The sequence below is a fragment of the Phoxinus phoxinus genome, assembly GCF_949152265.1.
Source record: "Phoxinus phoxinus genome assembly, chromosome: 4".
Classification (NCBI taxonomy): domain Eukaryota; kingdom Metazoa; phylum Chordata; class Actinopteri; order Cypriniformes; family Leuciscidae; genus Phoxinus; species Phoxinus phoxinus.
In genome coordinates this window covers 40434955-40455395 of record NC_136879.1, presented here as the reverse complement: position 1 = coordinate 40455395, position 20441 = coordinate 40434955, and the positions used below count along the sequence as shown (strand labels likewise).

Below are 20441 nucleotides of genomic sequence, written 5' to 3'. Positions count from 1 at the left end.
ATCCCACTCACCTGTCATACAGCTTCTTCAGTCCGCTGCCATCAGGGAGGAGACTGCGGAGTCTCCAGGCCAGGACCAGCAGACTGAAGGACAGCTTCATTCATCAGGCTGTCAGGAAGCTGAACTCGCTCCCGAACTTACCCCCCTTCACTCTTCCGCCCAGGCTCCACATCCGCAGGACCCCACCCACCCCCTCCCACTAACGTACGATGATGATGACATGCACCAGTCACTTGTGCAGCATGGGTCTGCTCACTACCTCATTCAGCAAAGAACTGACGTCATCCTACTACCTCATCAGTCAGTTTAAATAAAAGAACTGCTCTTTGAGCCCTTTGGCACTTTAATCAGACAGAATAAGCTTTCTTTGCTCTTCATCTTTTTATCTGCACTGTTTGTTTGTTTTTTTCACTTCACTGCATGGTTTGCACTCAACCTGCCATGTGTCTTGGGCTGCTTCTTTTATTACTTATTGTATAGTTGTATTTTATATTTTTATATTTGATCTAGATTTTTAGGCTCTATTGTTAGTGTTATCTGTATGCACCATGGGACTGAGAGTAACACAATTTCAATTCTCTGTATGTACTAGGGGTGTAACGGTACATGTATTCGTACCGAACCGTTTCGGTACAGGACCTTCGGTACGGTGCACATGTGTACCGAATGCAATCTTTCACGTAAATTAGGCTAGTTTAGTGTGCGGATTCTGCGGAACATTCGTCAATTCCGAGTTTTCACACGAACATATTAAGTGTCGGAAGTCTCCGCGCTGTGTTGCCATAGATATCGAAGAGCTTTGTAGATAATGCGTGTTGCACTTGCGCTTGAGCTTGAGCGCGTGAATTTTTTTTTTCCTCCAAACCACTTCAGCGGAAATCCCGCCCTGCAGCTGACTTTAAAGTTTTCATTGGTCATGCTCATGTCAAACAATCACCTGATCCCTAAACCTACCCGTCACTGTAACCTAAACCAATGAAATCGGCTGCAGGGCGGGATTTACGCTGAAGTGGTTTAAAAAATAAATAAATAAAATTCACGCGCTCAAGCTCAAGTGCAACGCGCATATCTACAAAGCTCTTTGAGAACTACATACAAACTGGGATTGTTAATGCTGCACTCACTGTCTGTAATCCATAGTTCTCTTACGTAGAGTTCTCTCGTACTGCGTCGAAGAACGCTACGGGAAAGATATTTCTTTGTCGAGATTGAAGCCAAAAATTAATCCTTAATTTTGTAATATTGTAAAACGCTTTTCTGAAGCATACAACCTAGGCGGAGCAATACAGCTCACCCATTGGCTGCTCTGCCAGAAAAGCACAGCCTATGCGAGGCCAGGACGCTGACCAATGAGGACGCTTCGCGCCCTTCTGCGTCACCTCCCGCCCAAACAGGCGTGGCCTAGGCCTATAAATACGAGCATAGCTGTCTAACACGCCGATTTTCTTAAATTCAACGAAGCTGCACGCATCGCTGGATTGATTCGAGCCGCCACAGCCGTTTGGATACAAGCACCTCAGCAGGACGAGCCCTTACCTGAAGCCGCTGGTCTTCGCCGCCTTCAGCCGCCGTTCCCTGCTGCGCTTCTCCGGCGTGGATATATCCTTTCAGTTTTGTGTGTGTTTTGTGTGTGTGTTCGCCTACCGCACGCTTTTTCCTCACAAAAGAGCACGAGCGTCTTTATAAAGATGTCTCGCTTTTCCTGCGGCTCCTGCCGAGCCGCGCTCATCGACGGGGACCACCACGAGTTATGTGTTTCCTGCTTGGGCGAGGAACATGCAGCTATCGCTCTCGGTGATGGCGGCTGCCATCACTGCGACATGATGCCAATCGCGACTCTGCGGACTCGCCTTGCATCTTTCGCCGAAGCTGCTCAACCGCCCCCTGTAGCGCCGCGCCGTAAAAAGCGCCGTGCTCAGCGGGTCCCGGAACCTCCCTCCACGAGGAGCTCGCCGCCGCCGCCGCTAGCTCCTCTCAACGTCTCGCTCGAGTCGCTCACCGACGGACAACAGCCGCAGCACGCCGCTTTGTCCGTTATGGATGACGACCAGCAAGCTGTATCAGAGGGAGATGATGATTGCTGTTCGCTTCTCGCTTCGGAGAGCGAGGGTTGGGCGAGCTCTGTGGACCTCCCCTCCCCCGCTGTTCGAGAGCGCAGAGGAGGGAAGATCAGCATCGAGGCGGAACTGATGCGTCTGCTCACACAGGCCGTGTCGAGCCTCGGCCTCGATTGGTCGACGCCCGAACAACCTGCACTCAACCGGCTGGATGGACGCTTCCTCTCTGGAGACCGCGCTGCGCCCCCCTCCAGACACGCACCGTTTCTTCACGAAGAGGTAGCGAAATCATGGAAGGCGCCATTTTCAGCCAGAGTACGTACTTCTGCCTCGCCAGCATTCTCCGTAGTGGACGGTGCTCGAGACAGAGGCTACCACGCTCTCCCTCCGGTCGAGGAGGCGGTAGCGACTCACCTTTGCCCACCCTCTGAGGGACGGCGGGCTAAGGGAGTCCTACCATCCAAAGCTTGCCGCACGTCTTCAGCTCTGAACGGTCGCGTGTATTCCGCCGCCGGACAAGCTGCATCGGCGCTGCACACCATGGCGGTGCTTCAAATCCAAGGCCTGGGCGCGATCAGTGTTCCGGACTTGCGTAGCGCCACAGACCTAGCTCTTCGCGCTACAAAGTCCGCTGCACACGCCATCGGCAGGATTATGGCCACAGCTACTGTTTCTGAGAGACATTTATGGCTGACTCTCTCTGAAATGGCGGAATCCGAGCGCTCTGCGTTTCTCGACGCCCCCATTTCACCGGCTGGCCTCTTCGGATCCTCCGTGAAGGACTTCGCGGACCGATTCGCCGAGGTACAGAAAACTTCGCAGGCCGTGAGACATTTCCTGCCAAAGCGCTCCAGTTCCGCAACAGGCCGCCCTAAACAGCCGCCTGCCCGAACTCAGCAGCGCCCCGCGCCCGCCGCGCCGGCCCAGCAGCAACAGGCCCGAGAGAGACCACGGTCTCGCTCCGCCGGACGCCGCCCGCCACCGCGTGGTCCTCGGCCCAAGATCTCAATCAAGCCCGAGGCCTCGGCGCCATCCTAGCCCTGCTAGGAAAAAGACGGTGTTCGGGTCCCGCTGCGGCCGGACTTCCACCAAAGATTCCCGCTTGTACAGCCCTAAGTTCCGTGTTTGTACCAGTGTACTCAGCAGCCAACAAACCGGCCGTAAAGCCCGTTTGCCTGCACACAAACGCCGTTTTCACGGCGACCCAGATAAATCTAAAAAAGAGTTTAATTTCTGGTGTTCCGGCCAAGGCCGATGGTGTAATGTGTGTAACTGCAATGCCCACCCAGTGCCCATTCATTCACACAAGCACAGCCCCCTTCAACACAGGGTTTGCACACATAAAATCGGCTCACACCGATTGTGCTTTACGTGTAGTGAGCGTGCCCACTGTCCAGTGCCCACAACCACTACACACTGCACGTTCCGCGGTTTCTGTAAAAACGAAACTAACGAACGGTCAGTCAGTACACAAACACAGTGTCCCCGGTGTTATAAATGTGCCCGCCACCAAGCGCCCACGTTTATTCACAAACATAACGAGCCCCGTAGGGCTCGCCCCGCGTGCTCTCTCTCAACTCAGAGAGTCGAGCGCGCGCGGGACGCATACTGTGTTAAACATGTCCCCCGCCTCAGACGCCATGGCGTCCATGTCACAGCACATGGTTGCTCTCGTGTCGCCGCCATTTCGCGACCAGAGCCCAGATTACATTCAACCCCTAGTCACACGTGCAGATGCATGGGAAGGACTACCCGGGGTTTCAGAATGGGTGCTAGAGACTATAAAAAGAGGCTATTCGCTACAGTTTTATCGACGCCCTCCCCGTTTCACGGGAAAAGTCGAAACCACGGTAAAAACAGAAGTAGCACATCTACTTCGAGCCGAAATAGCGAAGCTATTGAGCAAAGGGGCCATAGAGCCTTTATCTCAAGCTCAGAGCGAAGGGGGCCTGTACAGCAGATATTTCCTGGTACCGAAGAAAGTCGGGGGTCTCAGACCCATTTTAGATCTAAGGCGTCTGAACAAAGCGCTTGCAAAGCGGAAGTTCAGAATGCTCACGACCAGAAGTATCCTCGCGCAAATTCGCCGAGAAGACTGGTTTATGGCAATAGATCTGAAAGACGCGTATTTTCACATACAAATTGCGTCACGTCACAGGCGATTTTTGAGATTCGCCTTCGAGGGCCGGGCATATCAGTACACAGTCCTGCCATTCGGCCTATCCCTAGCACCTCGTACATTTACAGTGTGCATGGACGCGGCGCTGGCACCCCTGAGACTCCGGGGCGTTCGAATTCTGAACTATTTGGACGATTGGCTAATTCTGGCTCAATCGCCGTCAGAACTCGCTCACCACAAGACACTAATACTCGATCACCTCGAGTGCTTAGGTCTGAGAGTCAATTGGGATAAAAGTTCACTGTTTCCCAGTCAAAGGATCTCCTTTTTAGGACTGGATCTGAACTCACTGTCTATGACAGCACAGCTGTCATCACAGCGCAGGCGAAATACCCTGCAAATGGCGAAATCCTTCCTCAGCGGCCACATAGTGCCACTCAGGAGATTTCAGAAAATGCTGGGCCTCATGGCCTCAGCCTCAACAGTGCTGCAGTTGGGCCTGCTGCGCATGCGCCCACTACGGTTCTGGTTGAGAGCGCGCGTACCGCGCCGAGCATGGCTACACGGTCGCTATCGCCTCAAGGTCACTCAGGAATGCATTTCAGCCCTGACACCATGGAGAGCGTCAGACTGGTACCGGTCAGGTGTAAGCCTGGGGACTTCCTCGAGCCTGAAGGTGGTGTCCACGGACGCGTCCACCTCAGGCTGGGGAGCACTGCTCGACGGCAGTCCGCTCTTTGGCCAGTGGTCAGAGCGAGCCGAACTACCGCACATAAACTGCCTGGAAATGATGGCAGTGGACTTTGCGCTGAGGCGCTTCTGTCCCCGGATAAAAGGACACCACGTCCTGGTCCGCTCGGACAACATGTCGGTAGTAGCCTACATAAACCGCCAGGGTGGCGTGAGATCCCGGAACCTATTCAGGTTAGCGGAACGCATACTGGTGTGGGCCCAGCACAACCTGCGCTCGTTAAGAGCAATGCACGTGCCAGGCCACTTGAACGTAGGCCCGGACAGACTCTCACGGAACAACGTTCCCACGGGAGAGTGGTCCCTACACACACAGACAGTGCGTCTGCTGTGGAAAACGTTCGGCAGAGCGGAAATAGACCTGTTTGCAAACCAGGAAAACGCTCATTGCCCAGAATTCTTTTCGAAGAGCACGAACGCGCTGGCCAGAGTCTGGCCCCGCCGCCCGCTCTATGCTTTTCCTCCTGTCTCACTCCTGCCTCAAGTGCTGGAGCGTATCAGGGAGAGCGGATGCTCAGTACTGCTAGTTGCTCCATTCTGGACGAATCAGACCTGGTTCCCAGCTTTGATGCGACTGAAAAGTACTGCCCCGTGGCCGATACCAGTGAGGAGAGACCTCCTCTCACAGGCCAAGGGCTCGATTCTGCATCCTCACCCCGAGCTTTGGTCCCTACACGTATGGGCCATAAACGGGTACCCGCTAACCTCCCAAGAGGAGTGTTAGACACGATCGAACAAGCTAGGGCTCCGTCTACTAGACGGCTCTACGCTTCCAAATGGTCGGTGTTCTCTGGATGGTGTTCAGATCAAGGTCTGTCACCACTTCAGTGTGGAGAACCGGAGATTCTCTCCTTCTTGCAAGAGCTATTGGATAAGGGAAGAACCCCATCCACGCTCAAAGTCTATGTGGCTGCCATATCAGCGTTCGTTAATCCAACGCTTGGCCGTTCACTAGGCAGGAACGACCTGGTGGTCCGCTTCCTGAGAGGCGCCAGGAGGTTAAACCCTCCAAGGCCTCCTTCAGTCCCCGTTTGGGACCTTTCTACAGTGTTGAACGCTATGAAAGGGGCCCCTTTCGAGCCTATTCACTCAGTTGACATGAAACACCTGTCTCTCAAGACCGTGTTTCTTTTGGCTCTCGCTTCAGTGAAGCGTGTGGGAGACTTGCAAGCGCTCTCAGTGAGAGCTTCTTGTATGGAGTTCGGGCCAAACGACTCTATAGTCGTATTGAAACCGAAGCATGGGTACGTGCCTAAGTCCCTCAACACACCGTTCAGGGCTCAGGTCATCTCCCTGTCGGCCCTGCCGGCCTCAGAGGACGGAAATAGCTCCCTTTGCCCGGTCAGGGCATTAAGAGCTTACGTGTCCCGCTCCGCTGTTTTTCGACAGACGGAGCAGCTCTTCGTTTCGTTCAGCGGGCGCTCCAAGGGACGAGCCGCAACGAAACAGAGTCTGTCTCGATGGGTAGTGGACGCCATTGCGCTAGCCTACGCATCTAGAGGCTTGGAATGCCCTTTGGGCATCAGAGCACATTCCACGAGAGGCATGGCCTCCTCATGGGCTTGGTATAGCGGAATCTCGTTACAAGATATCTGTATGGCGGCAGGCTGGGCCTCCCCGTCTACATTTATTAGGTTCTATAACCTAGAGGTTCCTGCGTTGCAGGCTAAACTGCTCTCGGTCTAGAAGACTATGTATAAGTGTTCCTGCCCCGCACTGCGGCCCAGGTCACTTCAATGGTAATATGTACAAGTGCTCCTGCCCCGCGCTGCGGCCCAGGTCACTTCAATGTCTAATATGTATAAGTGCTCCTGCCCCGCGCTGCGGCCCAGGTCACTTCAATGTTTTAAGCATCACTCACTGACAATGTGTCCCATGAGCATGCTATTACCCCTCATATATATCTATATTTACATATATATGCTATTATGCCTTAAGAGGCACTACTATAAGGGATGATGCTATTTTAGCCGCTCTCCTTATACTTCTTGGGGTAGGCGCTTGTATACCAGGGCGCGCGCGCCCTTAGGTGTCTGTGTCGATCCAAGAACACGCACGGCGGTTTGCATAGGGTTCCCGTAGCGTTCTTCGACGCAGTACGAGAGAACTCTACGTAAGAGAACGTACTCGGTTACTAACGTAACCTCGGTTCTCTCTAGGAGAGGGAACGAGTACTGCGTCTCATGCCGTGCGTGTCCACGCTGCGTCGCTTCATTGACGAAAATCGGCGTGTTAGACAGCTATGCTCGTATTTATAGGCCTAGGCCACGCCTGTTTGGGCGGGAGGTGACGCAGAAGGGCGCGAAGCGTCCTCATTGGTCAGCGTCCTGGCCTCGCATAGGCTGTGCTTTTCTGGCAGAGCAGCCAATGGGTGAGCTGTATTGCTCCGCCTAGGTTGTATGCTTCAGAAAAGCGTTTTACAATATTACAAAATTAAGGATTAATTTTTGGCTTCAATCTCGACAAAGAAATATCTTTCCCGTAGCGTTCTTCGACGCAGTACTCGTTCCCTCTCCTAGAGAGAACCGAGGTTACGTTAGTAACCGAGTACGTTATTTATATTATTCATTATATTCTATGTGATATTGGTTTAGGAGTATTTTATTTAGTGGAGAACTTTGCAGCTGTATTTTATTCCTTATATTTTTTTTTATTTTATTAAATATATATATATATATATATATAAATAATATTAAAACGTTAATAATAAATATATATATTATATTTTATAAAAAAAGTGTTTAAAAAAGTGTAAACAAATTGTAACAAAAAAAAGTTTATAGTAAACATTCAAACAACCAGCAGTTTAATGTTTGCATTTCTTTCCCTTACTGTACCGAAAATGAACCGAACCGTGACTTTAAAACCGAGGTACGTACCGAACCGTGATTTTTGCGTACTGTTACACCCCTAGTATGTACTGTACATGTGGAAGAACTGACAATAAAGCATACTTTATTAAGTTGTTAGAATGACTTCAAGACGTGACAAAATGTGAATTTTCAAGTGAACACTCATTTAATAACGTTAAACAAGTGAGATCTGTCTATCAAATATCAGATCTTTGATATACCAAAGGGAAGTTTCGTAATCCTCTTATTAAAATTCCAAATGACAACTGCTGCACAAGATTATGATATATACAGGAATAGCATGAAAGAAAAAGGTAAAAGACATTTAGGACCCCTTCCATATATTTAAGACATCATTGCCACTTCAAGTTTTGACCGTTACCTCGGCGACACCTTACATTTACTATATATTGATTGTAAGATAGCACAACTAAACAGTCTTAGTTTGTGATAACTCCTTATCAATGCAACATAAATTAGAAGGGTGGGAACGAAGCATAAGATAATTGATTAAGTGACTAACCCAATGCACGGTTTATTAGAAAGAGAAACCAAAAACAAGAATAACACCAATTGACAAAACTTATTGTAGAGAGAAAATAAATGAAAAACCTGATTCAACTAATCAGATCATTATCACATAGGTTAATGAGCTGAGTTGAATCAGGTGTGTTTGATTAGGGAGACAAGGAAAACGATCAAAACGATAGTAATAACGATAATAAACGGTCTGTTTTATTAGTAGGGTTGGTTATCGTTTAGGTTTTTTTTCGATACCGGTGCCAAATCGATACTTTTAAAACGGTACCGGTGCCTAAATCGATTCAAAAAAAGAAAAAGAAAAAAAAAGAGAGCCTCAAAATGATGGTGAATGACATTAAAGGTGCCATGTGTAATTGTCTGGCAAAAAAATCAAGTCATACTCCACGTTCCATACCAGATGGGGGCAGTATACCTCCATAAAGTGAATTGGTCTACTCTAGAGTAACAGACGAGAAACGGCATAGTCTCTATGCTCCGCCCCTACCTTCACAACCATAGACATCATATAGATAGACGCCTTATTGACCGCTACTGCCTACTAGCGCGGTCGAGCCGTGGGGCCGCCATCTTAGACCGGTCACCCGCTCCACTCAGTGTAATCTGTATGGCAGGAGCAATGAGCTGTCAGCACATTTAATTAATCATACCTCACTGAATACCGAACTGATTTTCACGCGAGTTTTTTTCTGCAAATGTCATTCATGTAGCTATGATACAGGACACATGGTTCGGCATATTTTAATATTCATAGTAGGCTTAACAGTAATATAATATTCTGATATAAGATATAAAGTGACCAGACGTCCAAAATCAAAATATGTGATGGATATAAGGTATTTTATAAATCACACACTATAAATATGATAAAGCAGCAGAAACAGATAGTTGCAGTAAAGTAAGATATTTTAATAAGTTGAAGAAACAATAATGATTTGTGACACACACACACACTCGATTTGCGCATCGTCGTCATGTGTGTATTACAGGTAACGTTATTACATTGCTTCCTGATATCACGTGCGCAAACACAAATAACCTATATTTATATATGTATACTACAGGGCCGTTAAATGCTTGTATCTGATAACCGTGAAGCTCTTGTAATTATTACTTTACCCAACCTCTCCATCGAGTGATGCAGTAAACATCAGACAGCGCAAGTGAACCGATCATCTCTACTATAGTAAAAAAACACGAACACTGTTGAAAGATACAGTAGGCTACAAATGACCTATTCGCGCCACAAATTGTTCTCCGTCCTTATCGACCGAGTCATTGAATGTGAAACAGCCAGCTGCTGTCGTCAGCGAGCAGCAATATTCAGACAACGAGGGCGCGCGCGCCGCGTTGATACCTCAGTTTCAGTTTCTCGAACCCGCGCAGTGCGGCGGTCAGAACACGGAGACCATTCTGCCCCTAGCTATGCGTGCGAAAGCATGGGAAGCGATCCCGGGCGTGTCAGAATGGGTGCTGAACGTTGTAAAACAGGGCTATGCGCTGCAGTTCGCTCGCCGTCCCCCGCGCTTCCGAGCCCGGACCGTGACGAGCGTAGGCCTGTCACGATAACAAATTTTGCTGGACGATAAATTGTCCAAGAAATTATCGCGATAAACGATAATATTGTCGATCTGAGACCATTTTCATCTATGTGCAGGTGCGTGCATGTTTACTGTGTTACCGGCAGTGTTGTGCCAGTTCATACTTAAAAAGAACTAGCTCAAAGTTCAGTTCACACAGATGATAATGAACTAGTTCATGTTCATAGTTCTTTTTTTTTTTTTTAAAGGGGTCATGACATGAGAAACCAAATTTGCCTTGATCTTTTGGTATATAAGAGGTCTTTGTACCATTTAAACGTCCTGCAAGTTTTCATAGCTTAAGACGTCCTCCCCATTATAAACGAATCATTTATTTAATCAAGCTCTAAATACAGCTCGTTCTGGATTCATGGTAAGAAGTGACGTCACGGTACGAAGTGACGTACCAGCGTTTGCATAATGACCGCCTCCAGCAGAAGACAGTTACGCTTTAAGCGCAAGGCAACTACGCTCATTTCGTATCGTTGTCGCGCCCGCGCCGCGCGCCTCACAAGCGTTCAGTCGACGGACAGCGAGTGGGTCTGTGTACAGGGAAATTACGATGCCACGCAGATGTGCTGTTCCTGGCTGTGGACAAACAACATCTTTGAATACGCTGCGAAGGATCCAGTCGTCAGGGAAAAATGGATGCACTTTATTTTTTGCGGACGTCTCAGTCACGGCAGTGTTAGTTTAAGCGTTTGTTCTGTACATTTGAAGGATGACTGTTTTGAGCTTTGCCAGAAAACTGTTGCTCAAAGATAAGTCCGTGCCGACTATTCTGGGCTCAACATCGACGACGCAAACTGTAAGTAATGTATTTAACACTTTAAACTACTTTTTAAATACGCTGAAAGATCCAGTCGTCAGGGAAAAATGGATGCACTTTATTTTTTGCGGACGTCCCAGTCACGGCAGTGTTAGTTTAAGCGTTTGTTCTATACATTTAAGGATGACTGTTTTGAGGAAAAAATCCCAATATGATGCTTGGCTTTGCCAGAAAACTGTTGCTCAAAGATAAGTCCGTGCCGACTATTCTGGGCTCAACAACGACGACGCAAACTTACTTTTTACCATGGCTAATATAAACAGATTTGTATAAGAGAATCTTGAAAATATGTCGCCTTTCTAGTAGGCCTACATGTGATTAGTTAAATAATGTTAAACTGTTAGCAAATTAAGCTATAGGATAATTATGCAACAATAATCCGTTTTCAAGTGTCTCGGGTTAATTTTTTTTTTATTAATTCAAAATAGTTTCACTTTCCATGTGGACACGAGCTGATCCAGTCTTCGTTGTTGTGGTGATGGTTCATTTTCCTCTGATTCCGGCTCAAACATAATAAGGTTTTATCATTGCAAGAGCCATCGCTTCGCATGCATCACCCGCTAATAAACAGTTGCGCCGAATCCGCAAATGTTCTGGCTGGGGGCGTTAATAATTGATGCACAGGCACTGACGTTAGCCAATCATATCAGTGGGCGTTAACACTGAACTCTTAAAGGGGAAACACCCCCAAAACAGACTGTTTGAATCAGAGGATGAGAAACAGGGTGGGAAAAGGTCATAAATCACTACATTTTAAAATGTTTTTTGTAAAAAAAACTATAGTAATACTATAATTGCACCTAAGGGAACATAATAATAAAAATAAAAAAACCATGTCATGACCCCTTTAATGAACTAAGTTCACATATCTAAAAATGAACTAGTTTACGTTCATTTGTTAAATTCTTTTAACAAAGATGTAGGTACATTAATAATAATGTTATTTCAACACAATATCTCGTTATTTCGAAATAATATGTGTGCGTGCATCTGTAAATCCGGTGACGCGTGTATTGATTTTTATTAATAAACAAGTGTTTTCTCTAAAAGTGTCGACTCGGCTGCAAAGATGAAGTTGACGATCGCCATCTCCGTGTGAACGCGCTTATAGAGATAAATGCACATAAATAGGCTAAGCCTAATAATGGATTAAATAATCAGAGAGTAGCCTTTTTCTTTTTTCGTTTTGAATTATTTCGTTTAAAGACATTTCAAGCTTTGTGTATTTGGTGTATTTGTCATGTCTGTGTGAGGCATACACTGAGTTTCGTTAAGTTAGGATGTGCTCTAGTTTAGGGCTGAACGATACATCGAATTTTCATCGTCATCGCGATATGAACTCCCGCGATGAACACATCGCAACAGACAGCCTGACACGATGAATAATGCCTGGTTCAGATTAGCACTAATTTACACGTTTTTGACTCCTAAAATCGTGGACAAGAAACATGTCAGACAACACGTTGCTTTCCGACCAGTCATCGCGTGCCGTCACACACACACATTCACTCGCAAACATTCACTCGCACGCACAGACACACAAACACACACACTCACTGTCCCTCGCTCACTCACTCACGCACGCACGCACGCACGCACACACACACACACACACACACAAACACACACACTCACTGTCCCTCGCTCACTCACTCACTCACTCACGCACGCACGCACACACACACACACACACACACACACACACACACACACACACACACACACACACACGCGCGCTCACTGGCGCACACACACACTCACTGTCCCTCGCTCGCTCACTCACTCACTCACGCACGCACGCACGCACACACACACACACACACACACACACACACACACACACACACACACACACACGCGCGCTCACTGGCGCACACACACACTCACTGTTGCACTCAAGGTGCGTGCACACTACAAGCGACTTTATCGCTGCAGGTCGCCAGTGGCTGGCGGTGAGGTCGCTAGTGGGCGTTCCCGCTACTGGTTGCCTAGTAATGTTTGTGAGTGACATTCACGGATGTTTCTCCGTGTTGTACACAACAAATCCGTTTTCTTGCCACTACAAACAAACATTTTGGAAGGAAAATTCGAAATATAAATGGAATCAGTACATGACATGCATAATATTGCAACCCGGAAGTATGATTTTCAGCACAGAAATTCTCTGTTATTCGTTCAAAATAACTTTTCAAACTTTGGCCATTATTAGCATGAGAATCCATCTCTTTAACACTGTAAACAACTCTGAATATATGAAACACCATTGTACCCCCCCTTTAAAGAATTAAACATGCTATAGTCTTTCTGTCGTGAAGCATCGCAGACGCGACGTAGGTTGTCGCCCACTGTGACACACTATACGAGATGAAACGATCGAATCTTGCGTCCGGACGCCCGTTGTCGTTATTACGAATCTCCACGACACCCATACGTCAAACGGATCGTGCCAAAATCGTGTATTCTGAACCAGGCAGGTAATAAACGTTTGACATATCACGCAAAGAACCTATTAAAGCACTAAGACATGGGAACAGTGTAGTTAACAATCACATTTATCGCAAGTCATATCGTCATCACAATATTAAACAATGTTATCGCACATCGCAGCTTTTCCTCATATCGTGCAGCCCTACTCTAGTTCACGTGCAATAGCGCGCGGGCGCCTCCGTTATATTTGTTTCGTCGGCCTATTCATTAAATACAGGTAATTGGTTGATGAAAAATTGATTAAAATTAAGATACAATTTATACAAAACGAAATTTACTTTATACAAAACGAAATTCACTTTAAAGAAAGGCTTTCTATAACAACTTCAACTTCAACGGTCAAAATCATGTCTGACCCGCTCCATGTCTCATATTGCGCATCCTATCTTACTCGGTCGTGCTGTTCACTTTTCATAAATCAACATAAATGGAAAAAAAAAATAACATTATAATATTTTAACAAATATGAAACGCGCTTTTTTTTTTATGGCTACAACAGTATAGTAGGCCTACATATCCTACTCTCTATTTGTACAAATTTCTGCACATTAATTTAATTCTGAATTTTAAATACACAAGTTGAAAGGCATTTGTTCAAATCAAGTTCACGGATAATTGTGCGTGCATTTATTAGCCTAATCATTATGATAGGCTACTAAAATCCTAACAAATAGGCTATGCTATGTACAAAAAATCAGATGAGTTCTCTCGAAAAATCTCTCGTTCATGTTCATTGTATGAAAAGTGATTCGTTCAGTTCAGCGTTCGGCGAAAATATGAACGTCGTTCATGCACAACACTGGTTTTAGTCGATACTGTTTTACAACAAATGCGACATACCGGCTCGCTCAGGTTAAGTGGTTCACCACGGTCATTCGGTTTAAATCCGAAGTGCTCCCACACGGCAGCTGTCGCGTTTGGCTTTGAAACCGTCTCGTCTTTTCGCTCTTCTCGGCAGTCGCCTCAAGCACTCCCGCCTTCCCACACAAAGTCCATGTGACTGACAAGCGCCGCCTCCCCACACAAAAGACAATGCAACTGACAAGAGGGTTCACTTCTCCTACGCTAAGGAAACGAGAGTTGTCATTCAGTCGCGGATAACAAACAAGTATGCAAATTAAATTATCGCGGCTAGAAAAATTATCGAGGTCATTTTTTTTAATCGTGCGATTAATCGATATATCGACTATCGCGACAGGCCTAGACGAGCGGTCCTTTTCTTATCTGATTTGATTTGTGCTTCAGAGCACGTTTTTTTCCCTGCAGCGGGTGGTGGTGGTAGGGGTCTCTTGCCAAGCGCTTCAGCCATCCTTCCGCTCTCTTCCCTGAATTGAAATGAAGTAGTGGGCTGTACTTTCCACACGATTGACATCAGGTTCAAGTACGCCCACAAGCCGTGCGAGTTATTCGTGTATTGCAGGTTGGCTGGTGGTTATGTTGCCCGCATACCGCCTCCCATGGCCGAAAAGGGTATTACGACACCTGTCGGGCCGTGGCTAGTAATGCTAATGCTAATTAAGGTTGATATCTCTGCAGCACTATAACTTGACATTTTTTTAATGACATCATTGCCCTTATTTCTTCTCATTCTTTTGATGCGTGTAGCTCATTTTTTGGATATTTTTACCTAAATTTTTACACATGGCACCTTTAAAGAACGGCTTTTTTTATTGAAAAAAATTAACAAAAAAATCTTAATATTGAATATTCAAATTTTTAAGTAAAGATATAAATAGAAGTAGTCTAAATGCAAAACATGTACATAACAAATTCACAATAAAATCTAAGCCACCTAACCCAAATACAATAATTTAACACTAAATAACACTACAGTACAATAATAGCAAAGTAGTCTGTATTCTTGGTGCGCTACAAACCAGCTTTAAATTTCAGCAATTATTTTTTAATTTTCTGACTTCTGTGGCAAAATACAACACCTCTCCTGACTTGCTGCACGTCCTGCACAAGGTGAACATATTTTTAGAAACGCATCACTTTAAATGCGTTACGTGAAACTAGGGCTGAACGATTTTTGAAAATAATCGAATTGCAATTTTTTTCACCAATATTGCGTTAGCGATTCGATATGCGATTTTTTTTTTTTTTAAAGCTCTTTGTCTTCTGTATGAAACTGTTCTTTCCTGGAAGAGCCAGACCTCTGTTATGATGACATGAGGTGATGCATGAATTTATGAATGACGTTTTTATTTAACTACTTCAATCACAATAGTATATTTGAACTTCCAATCTTGTAAACATCAGAACATAAATATATATATTTTTAAATTTGGTAAAAAATATACTAATGTCATAGAACCCTTGCAAAATTATGTTAAATAGATTAAGAAAGCCACCGCTACTGGTCACATCTATGGTTAACGTTAGATTGATTTGTTTAGATCCAGTGAAGTTCATCATAGGCGTAATTTGCGGGTGGGACATATTCCCCCACCACTTTTTGAAACATTGAGGCATGGATGTACCTAATACAAATAAATAAAACATCTCCAGTTAACTAGCAGAGCATTCATTTAGTTCGATATTAAATAAGAGATCTAGCGCTAAAATCTGTTTTTTTTTTTTAATCAAGCTGAGCGCTCGTTGCCGCTGCTATCGGTTGCATGGATACGGTGTTCTCTTGTGGCTCGCGCACAGTCTTCACTCGAACGTGCTCTTCAATCTATCTCCGTTGCGGAAACTCTCTATTCGTTCCGGTGAAATCACAAAAAAATGCTATCAAACGTGTCCCTGCTTGATATAGACTGTAACCACTGATATTCGAAAACTGAAAACTATACGAGTGCGGATTGAGGCCATTGTCAATGTAGTTGCCGAGTTAACTCGTTACTCTCCCGTGCCGTGTCACATATTTAGCGGCTCTGCGTGTGACGTGACCATACTGTCCATGGACGTGACCAGAGTGCAGCCTTTGTGGTTAGAAAATATCGTTTGATCATATCGCGTGATTTACTCGCGCATGTCAAGGGCATGTCTAATCGCAGCCTTTGTGATTAGAAAATCGCATTTTATCATATCGCGATATTATCGCAAATGCAATTAATCGTTTAGCCCTACGTGAAACCTCTCATGGAAGAAGAACACCGTCATGTTTACAACTGTGACAATGAGCGCTCATCAGGATCAACTAAAGGCTGGATTTTAAATAGTATGTAAAGTTCTCCATTGTTGCAGTACATTTGCAAGTTCTTGAATGAATAATTTATGAGATGTACACAGGTCTGTTATTGTATGGACATGGACTTTACATTTTCACACTAAATGTGACGTGGAAAAAAATTGGTTGCGTTTAGGGGTGGGTACCGAAAACCGGTATTAAACGGGCCCCGGGGCTAAATTTTGAAAGACCGCTGTATAGCTTGGACGTTATCGGTTCTGCTGTAGGTACTGGAGAAATTAAGAAAATACACATACTATTTATTATTGCTATAAAGACGTTATAAAAAAAAAAAAAAAGTGTATCTCACCAGCCATTTCGAGATGCACCGATTACAATTTTCTAGGCCGATTCCGATTTCCCATTGAGTTTGACCTGCCGATACCGATTTTAGCTAGGGCTGGAATGGTTACTGCATTACCGCGGTCACGTGACGCCTACCGCGGTCTGAGCTCGTCACCACCATCACTTCAAAAAAAAAAAAAACATTGCCCTGCACATGTGTTCACGTTGTGTATGACATGGATTCATTGATTCTAATGACATGGATTATGACTAATGACATTGTGTATTTCATGGATTCAAGGTTTTCTAAGCAAAACTTATCAAAAGATGGAGAAAATCCAACCTTTCGCAAGTTGGGGAACGCAATGTTTCATGACGCACAATAGATTTCATTCTAGAGATGCGCGGATGGGCTATTATTTCATCCGCATCACAAAACTCATCATCCGTCCATCATCCATCCGCACCAACGTTTTTTGACCAATTTTCAAAAGCGCACCCGCCCGCCATCCGCTGATTGTTATAAGTTCTATGTGCGATGCAAGGCGCTGCTGATGCGGCCACGAGGCTAGAAAGCTCTTGGCTGTTCTAGAAAGGAGACTGATCCAATGCAGCAAAGATATTTAACGGCTCTGTTGTATCCCCAGAATTCCGATCGGCGAACAGGGACAAAAATAAATAAATATTTTCACAGAGTAAAGTCTTCTCTACGAAATGCAATACTAGAGATCGCACGGGCGCCTCCACGTCCTGATTATATGTCTGCTATATTATTCTTCTTATTTATCAATTCCAGGCAATTGGTTGATGAAACATTGATTAAAATTAAGATACAATTTATTAGTAATGGGCGATATAAACTTGGCCTACGATAGAGATTTTAATCGCGATAATGCATGTTGATGACGCAATCTACCCGTGAAATTTAGAGCCACGAGCTGCAACCGGCTGAAACATATCATATTCGTTGTCATCTTGAATAAACATGACTGAAAGCTGGTCAAAAGATCGGTGCAACATCCATTATTTGGACTTGGTTCAGATTTATGGCATGGCACTACTGTAAATAAACTTTTATACTTTAAGCATTTTCTTTAGTTGACGTATATAGGTGAAACTCGAAAAATTTTAATATCATGCAAACGTAAAAGGTGAAACTAATATATTATATAGACTCATTACATGCAAAGTGGTCAAAATCATTGGTTTACCGCTTGCTTTTCAACCGCGTTAAGAAAAAATCCATACCGTCCCAGCCCTAATTTTAGCCGATTCCGAATTCATTTTTTCTAACCACTTTACAGCACACAATATATATTTTTTTATAAAACACTATATACTTTAACTCAAACGGAATAATAAAAACAAGTTTAAATGGGTACATTTTCTATAAATATTTTTGAGTTTTCATTAGGGCTGTAATCTCCCAGTCGATTATTGGTTGATACGTTCTTTCTCGACCAAAATTCTAATTGGTCGATTTTTTGCCGCGTTCATTTAATTAGTTTTCACATGTAATGTTCATTTCATTAGTTTTGCCGCGTTCATTTCATTCGTTTTGCTGCGTTTATTTCATCAGGTGGAAAGCACTAATTGCTAATGGGGGTGTTTTCAGAGCACCCCTGTTCCACAGGTAACAGTCTGTCTTCAGAACACCCCCCTTGTTTTCACTTCTTTTGGATTAGCCCAACCCACCGGAGAAGACAGATTGAAGAAAGTAGGCTACTAGAAGATTTGCTGAATATTATTTAATTTTGAGAGCGTTTAATTCAGTCAGTTCTCTTCTACCATGTCAACAAAGACATCGGCAGTGTGGGAGCATTTAAAAAAAAATAGAAAACGGGTTAAAAGGATTGGAGCCTATTGCGCTGTGCCCACTGTTTGTATTAGTTTTGAGCCTATATGCTTTATTTTTCAGTTATGCACTATTTCGTTTCTGCTCTTGATCTGGTTTGTTTAATAAATATAATTTTTTTATTAAAGTGGACGTGCCTTTTGTTTAAGAGTAAAAGCTTTAAGTTAATAGTCTATTCGTGTCTCAGCCGCGAAGCTGAGCTCTATGTTCTGAAATTATAGTGTCTGTCAGTTATTATAATACATATGACAAAAACAATTGTCTAAATTATGCTGCATATTCCTCAAAAGTTCTTGTGATGATATCACTAGTTGACAACGTGGTACTATTTTCGGAAATCGCTATGATATTGCGCAGGTGCACGTGATGCAATGCTGTCAGAGCCGACAAACTCGTGTGTCAGACTCATTTCAGTGCAAAATAATTAGGTCAAAAACGATTTAATACACTGCAAATAGCCTACTAGTTTTTTATGTTTATTTAGGCGGACAACAAGGCTACCAAGTACTGTGCACAGTGCGCAGCCAATTAATTTAAGGTTTTTTTTTTCCTAACGTAATTTTTTGTCGCAAATTTCAGGACTTCAGTCGACCAAGATTGTCTTTGGTTGATTACAGCCCTAGTTTTCATTTTCTTATCTAACATTGCCTACTCAAGTTATTGTTAAAACACACTAGACATGCAAATTCTGTGCAGTTTGGATGCTTTTTGTGGGAAATCATATTTATTTTGTCGATCAAAAGTGTGCTTTTACTTTGAGCGTGAGCAGCGCAGCAAAAATAGACTCGGCGCCCAAACCCTTCACTGCTGCTCACGCGACGCTAATGCTTGAAGCTCACGCACTGCTCATTGATTAACGGTGCGTGTCCACTGGCACGGAGCGAGCGTTTTCAATCAATTCCTATGGAAGTCGAGCTTCACGCGAGCTCGCGCAGTGCATTTTGGGATTGACAGCGGACTGGAGAAAGTGTTGAGAGCCACCGAGTGAGTTAAAAAGGTTGGGCCGTTTATGCAAATATCAAGCAAAAAATAAAAAAAACTTGTGCAGAGTTTATGTTGGATTTAGTGCGTAAATCATTTTGTTTACAAATTAGACGCTTGCAGTTGTTATATGTTAAATATTTCATTTTGGATGTGTTTATTGTTATTATACTGGCTGGGTTTATAACATTTTGTAAAATTGACAGGATATCTTTGCTTGGTGCATTTGGAAACAAAGCTTGTCTATTTACGAATGTAATCGCGTACATCTCTGATGCGTACACTGTGTGTGTTTTGAAAAAAAAAAAGACTGATTAAAGTCGGCATGAAATCAAAATTGACCATATTTACTTTGTTAGCGGATATTCCTAGTTTTGTGGTGAACAATTAATCCGTGCAAGTTAATACACAGAAAAAAATAGTTTGCCGTGGTAATCTTTAATCAAAGTCTGAAAAGTTACTTCCGGGTCTGGAATGGTTCTTTTTCTGATGACATAGGCTTGACGGCTTGGGTTGGTTAAACGCTTCACCACTCCCCTCAAACCGTTACTCTGCTATGGGCGAGAGATGGAGAGGAGGAACGCTAAAATAAAACCCTGCCCTCTGTTCAATATCCCGTTTCACTCGGAAATGCGTCACAACACTTGAGAAAAGTCGCTTGCAACTTCCGGTTCACGCGGACTTTAAACATGCTCGCAACAGTCACACCCCAATTTACCATTTAGTTTTGCCGCTGTAGTGGACACGCACCGTAACATGCACGCTGGAAAAAATAAGCGCTGCTCAATCGCCGCTCACGTTAGGTGTGAAACGCCCGTAATTCACAAGGTTTCCTCTACATGTACACGTGTGATGCTGATGTTGCGCAATGTTAATCATGCGCCAGAGTGCATTTGACCGGCATAAAATTGGCATGTCAGACTGGTCATTT

The 20441-nt window shown here is 44.6% G+C and overlaps 2 protein-coding genes across 2 annotated transcripts in view; both read left to right on the top strand.

The window, feature by feature from the left end:
- Positions 1-20441, top strand: part of LOC306997106 (uncharacterized protein) — a 417445-nt gene that overhangs the window by 57236 nt on the left and 339768 nt on the right. The gene's annotated exons all lie outside the window — the stretch shown is intronic.
- LOC306997086 (uncharacterized protein) lies at positions 4769-7103 on the top strand. Its single transcript, XM_079610157.1, has 2 exons — positions 4769-6705; positions 6759-7103. Exon 1 carries the CDS (start codon positions 4771-4773, stop codon positions 6610-6612), a length of 1842 nt encoding a protein of 613 aa, XP_079466283.1. The 5' UTR covers positions 4769-4770; the 3' UTR covers positions 6613-6705; positions 6759-7103.

Excerpts from the sequence above, each read along its gene's own strand:
- LOC306997086 (XM_079610157.1), top strand. The coding sequence starts at position 4,771 with ATGCATTTCAGCCCTGACACCATGGAGAGCGTCAGACTGGTACCGGTC.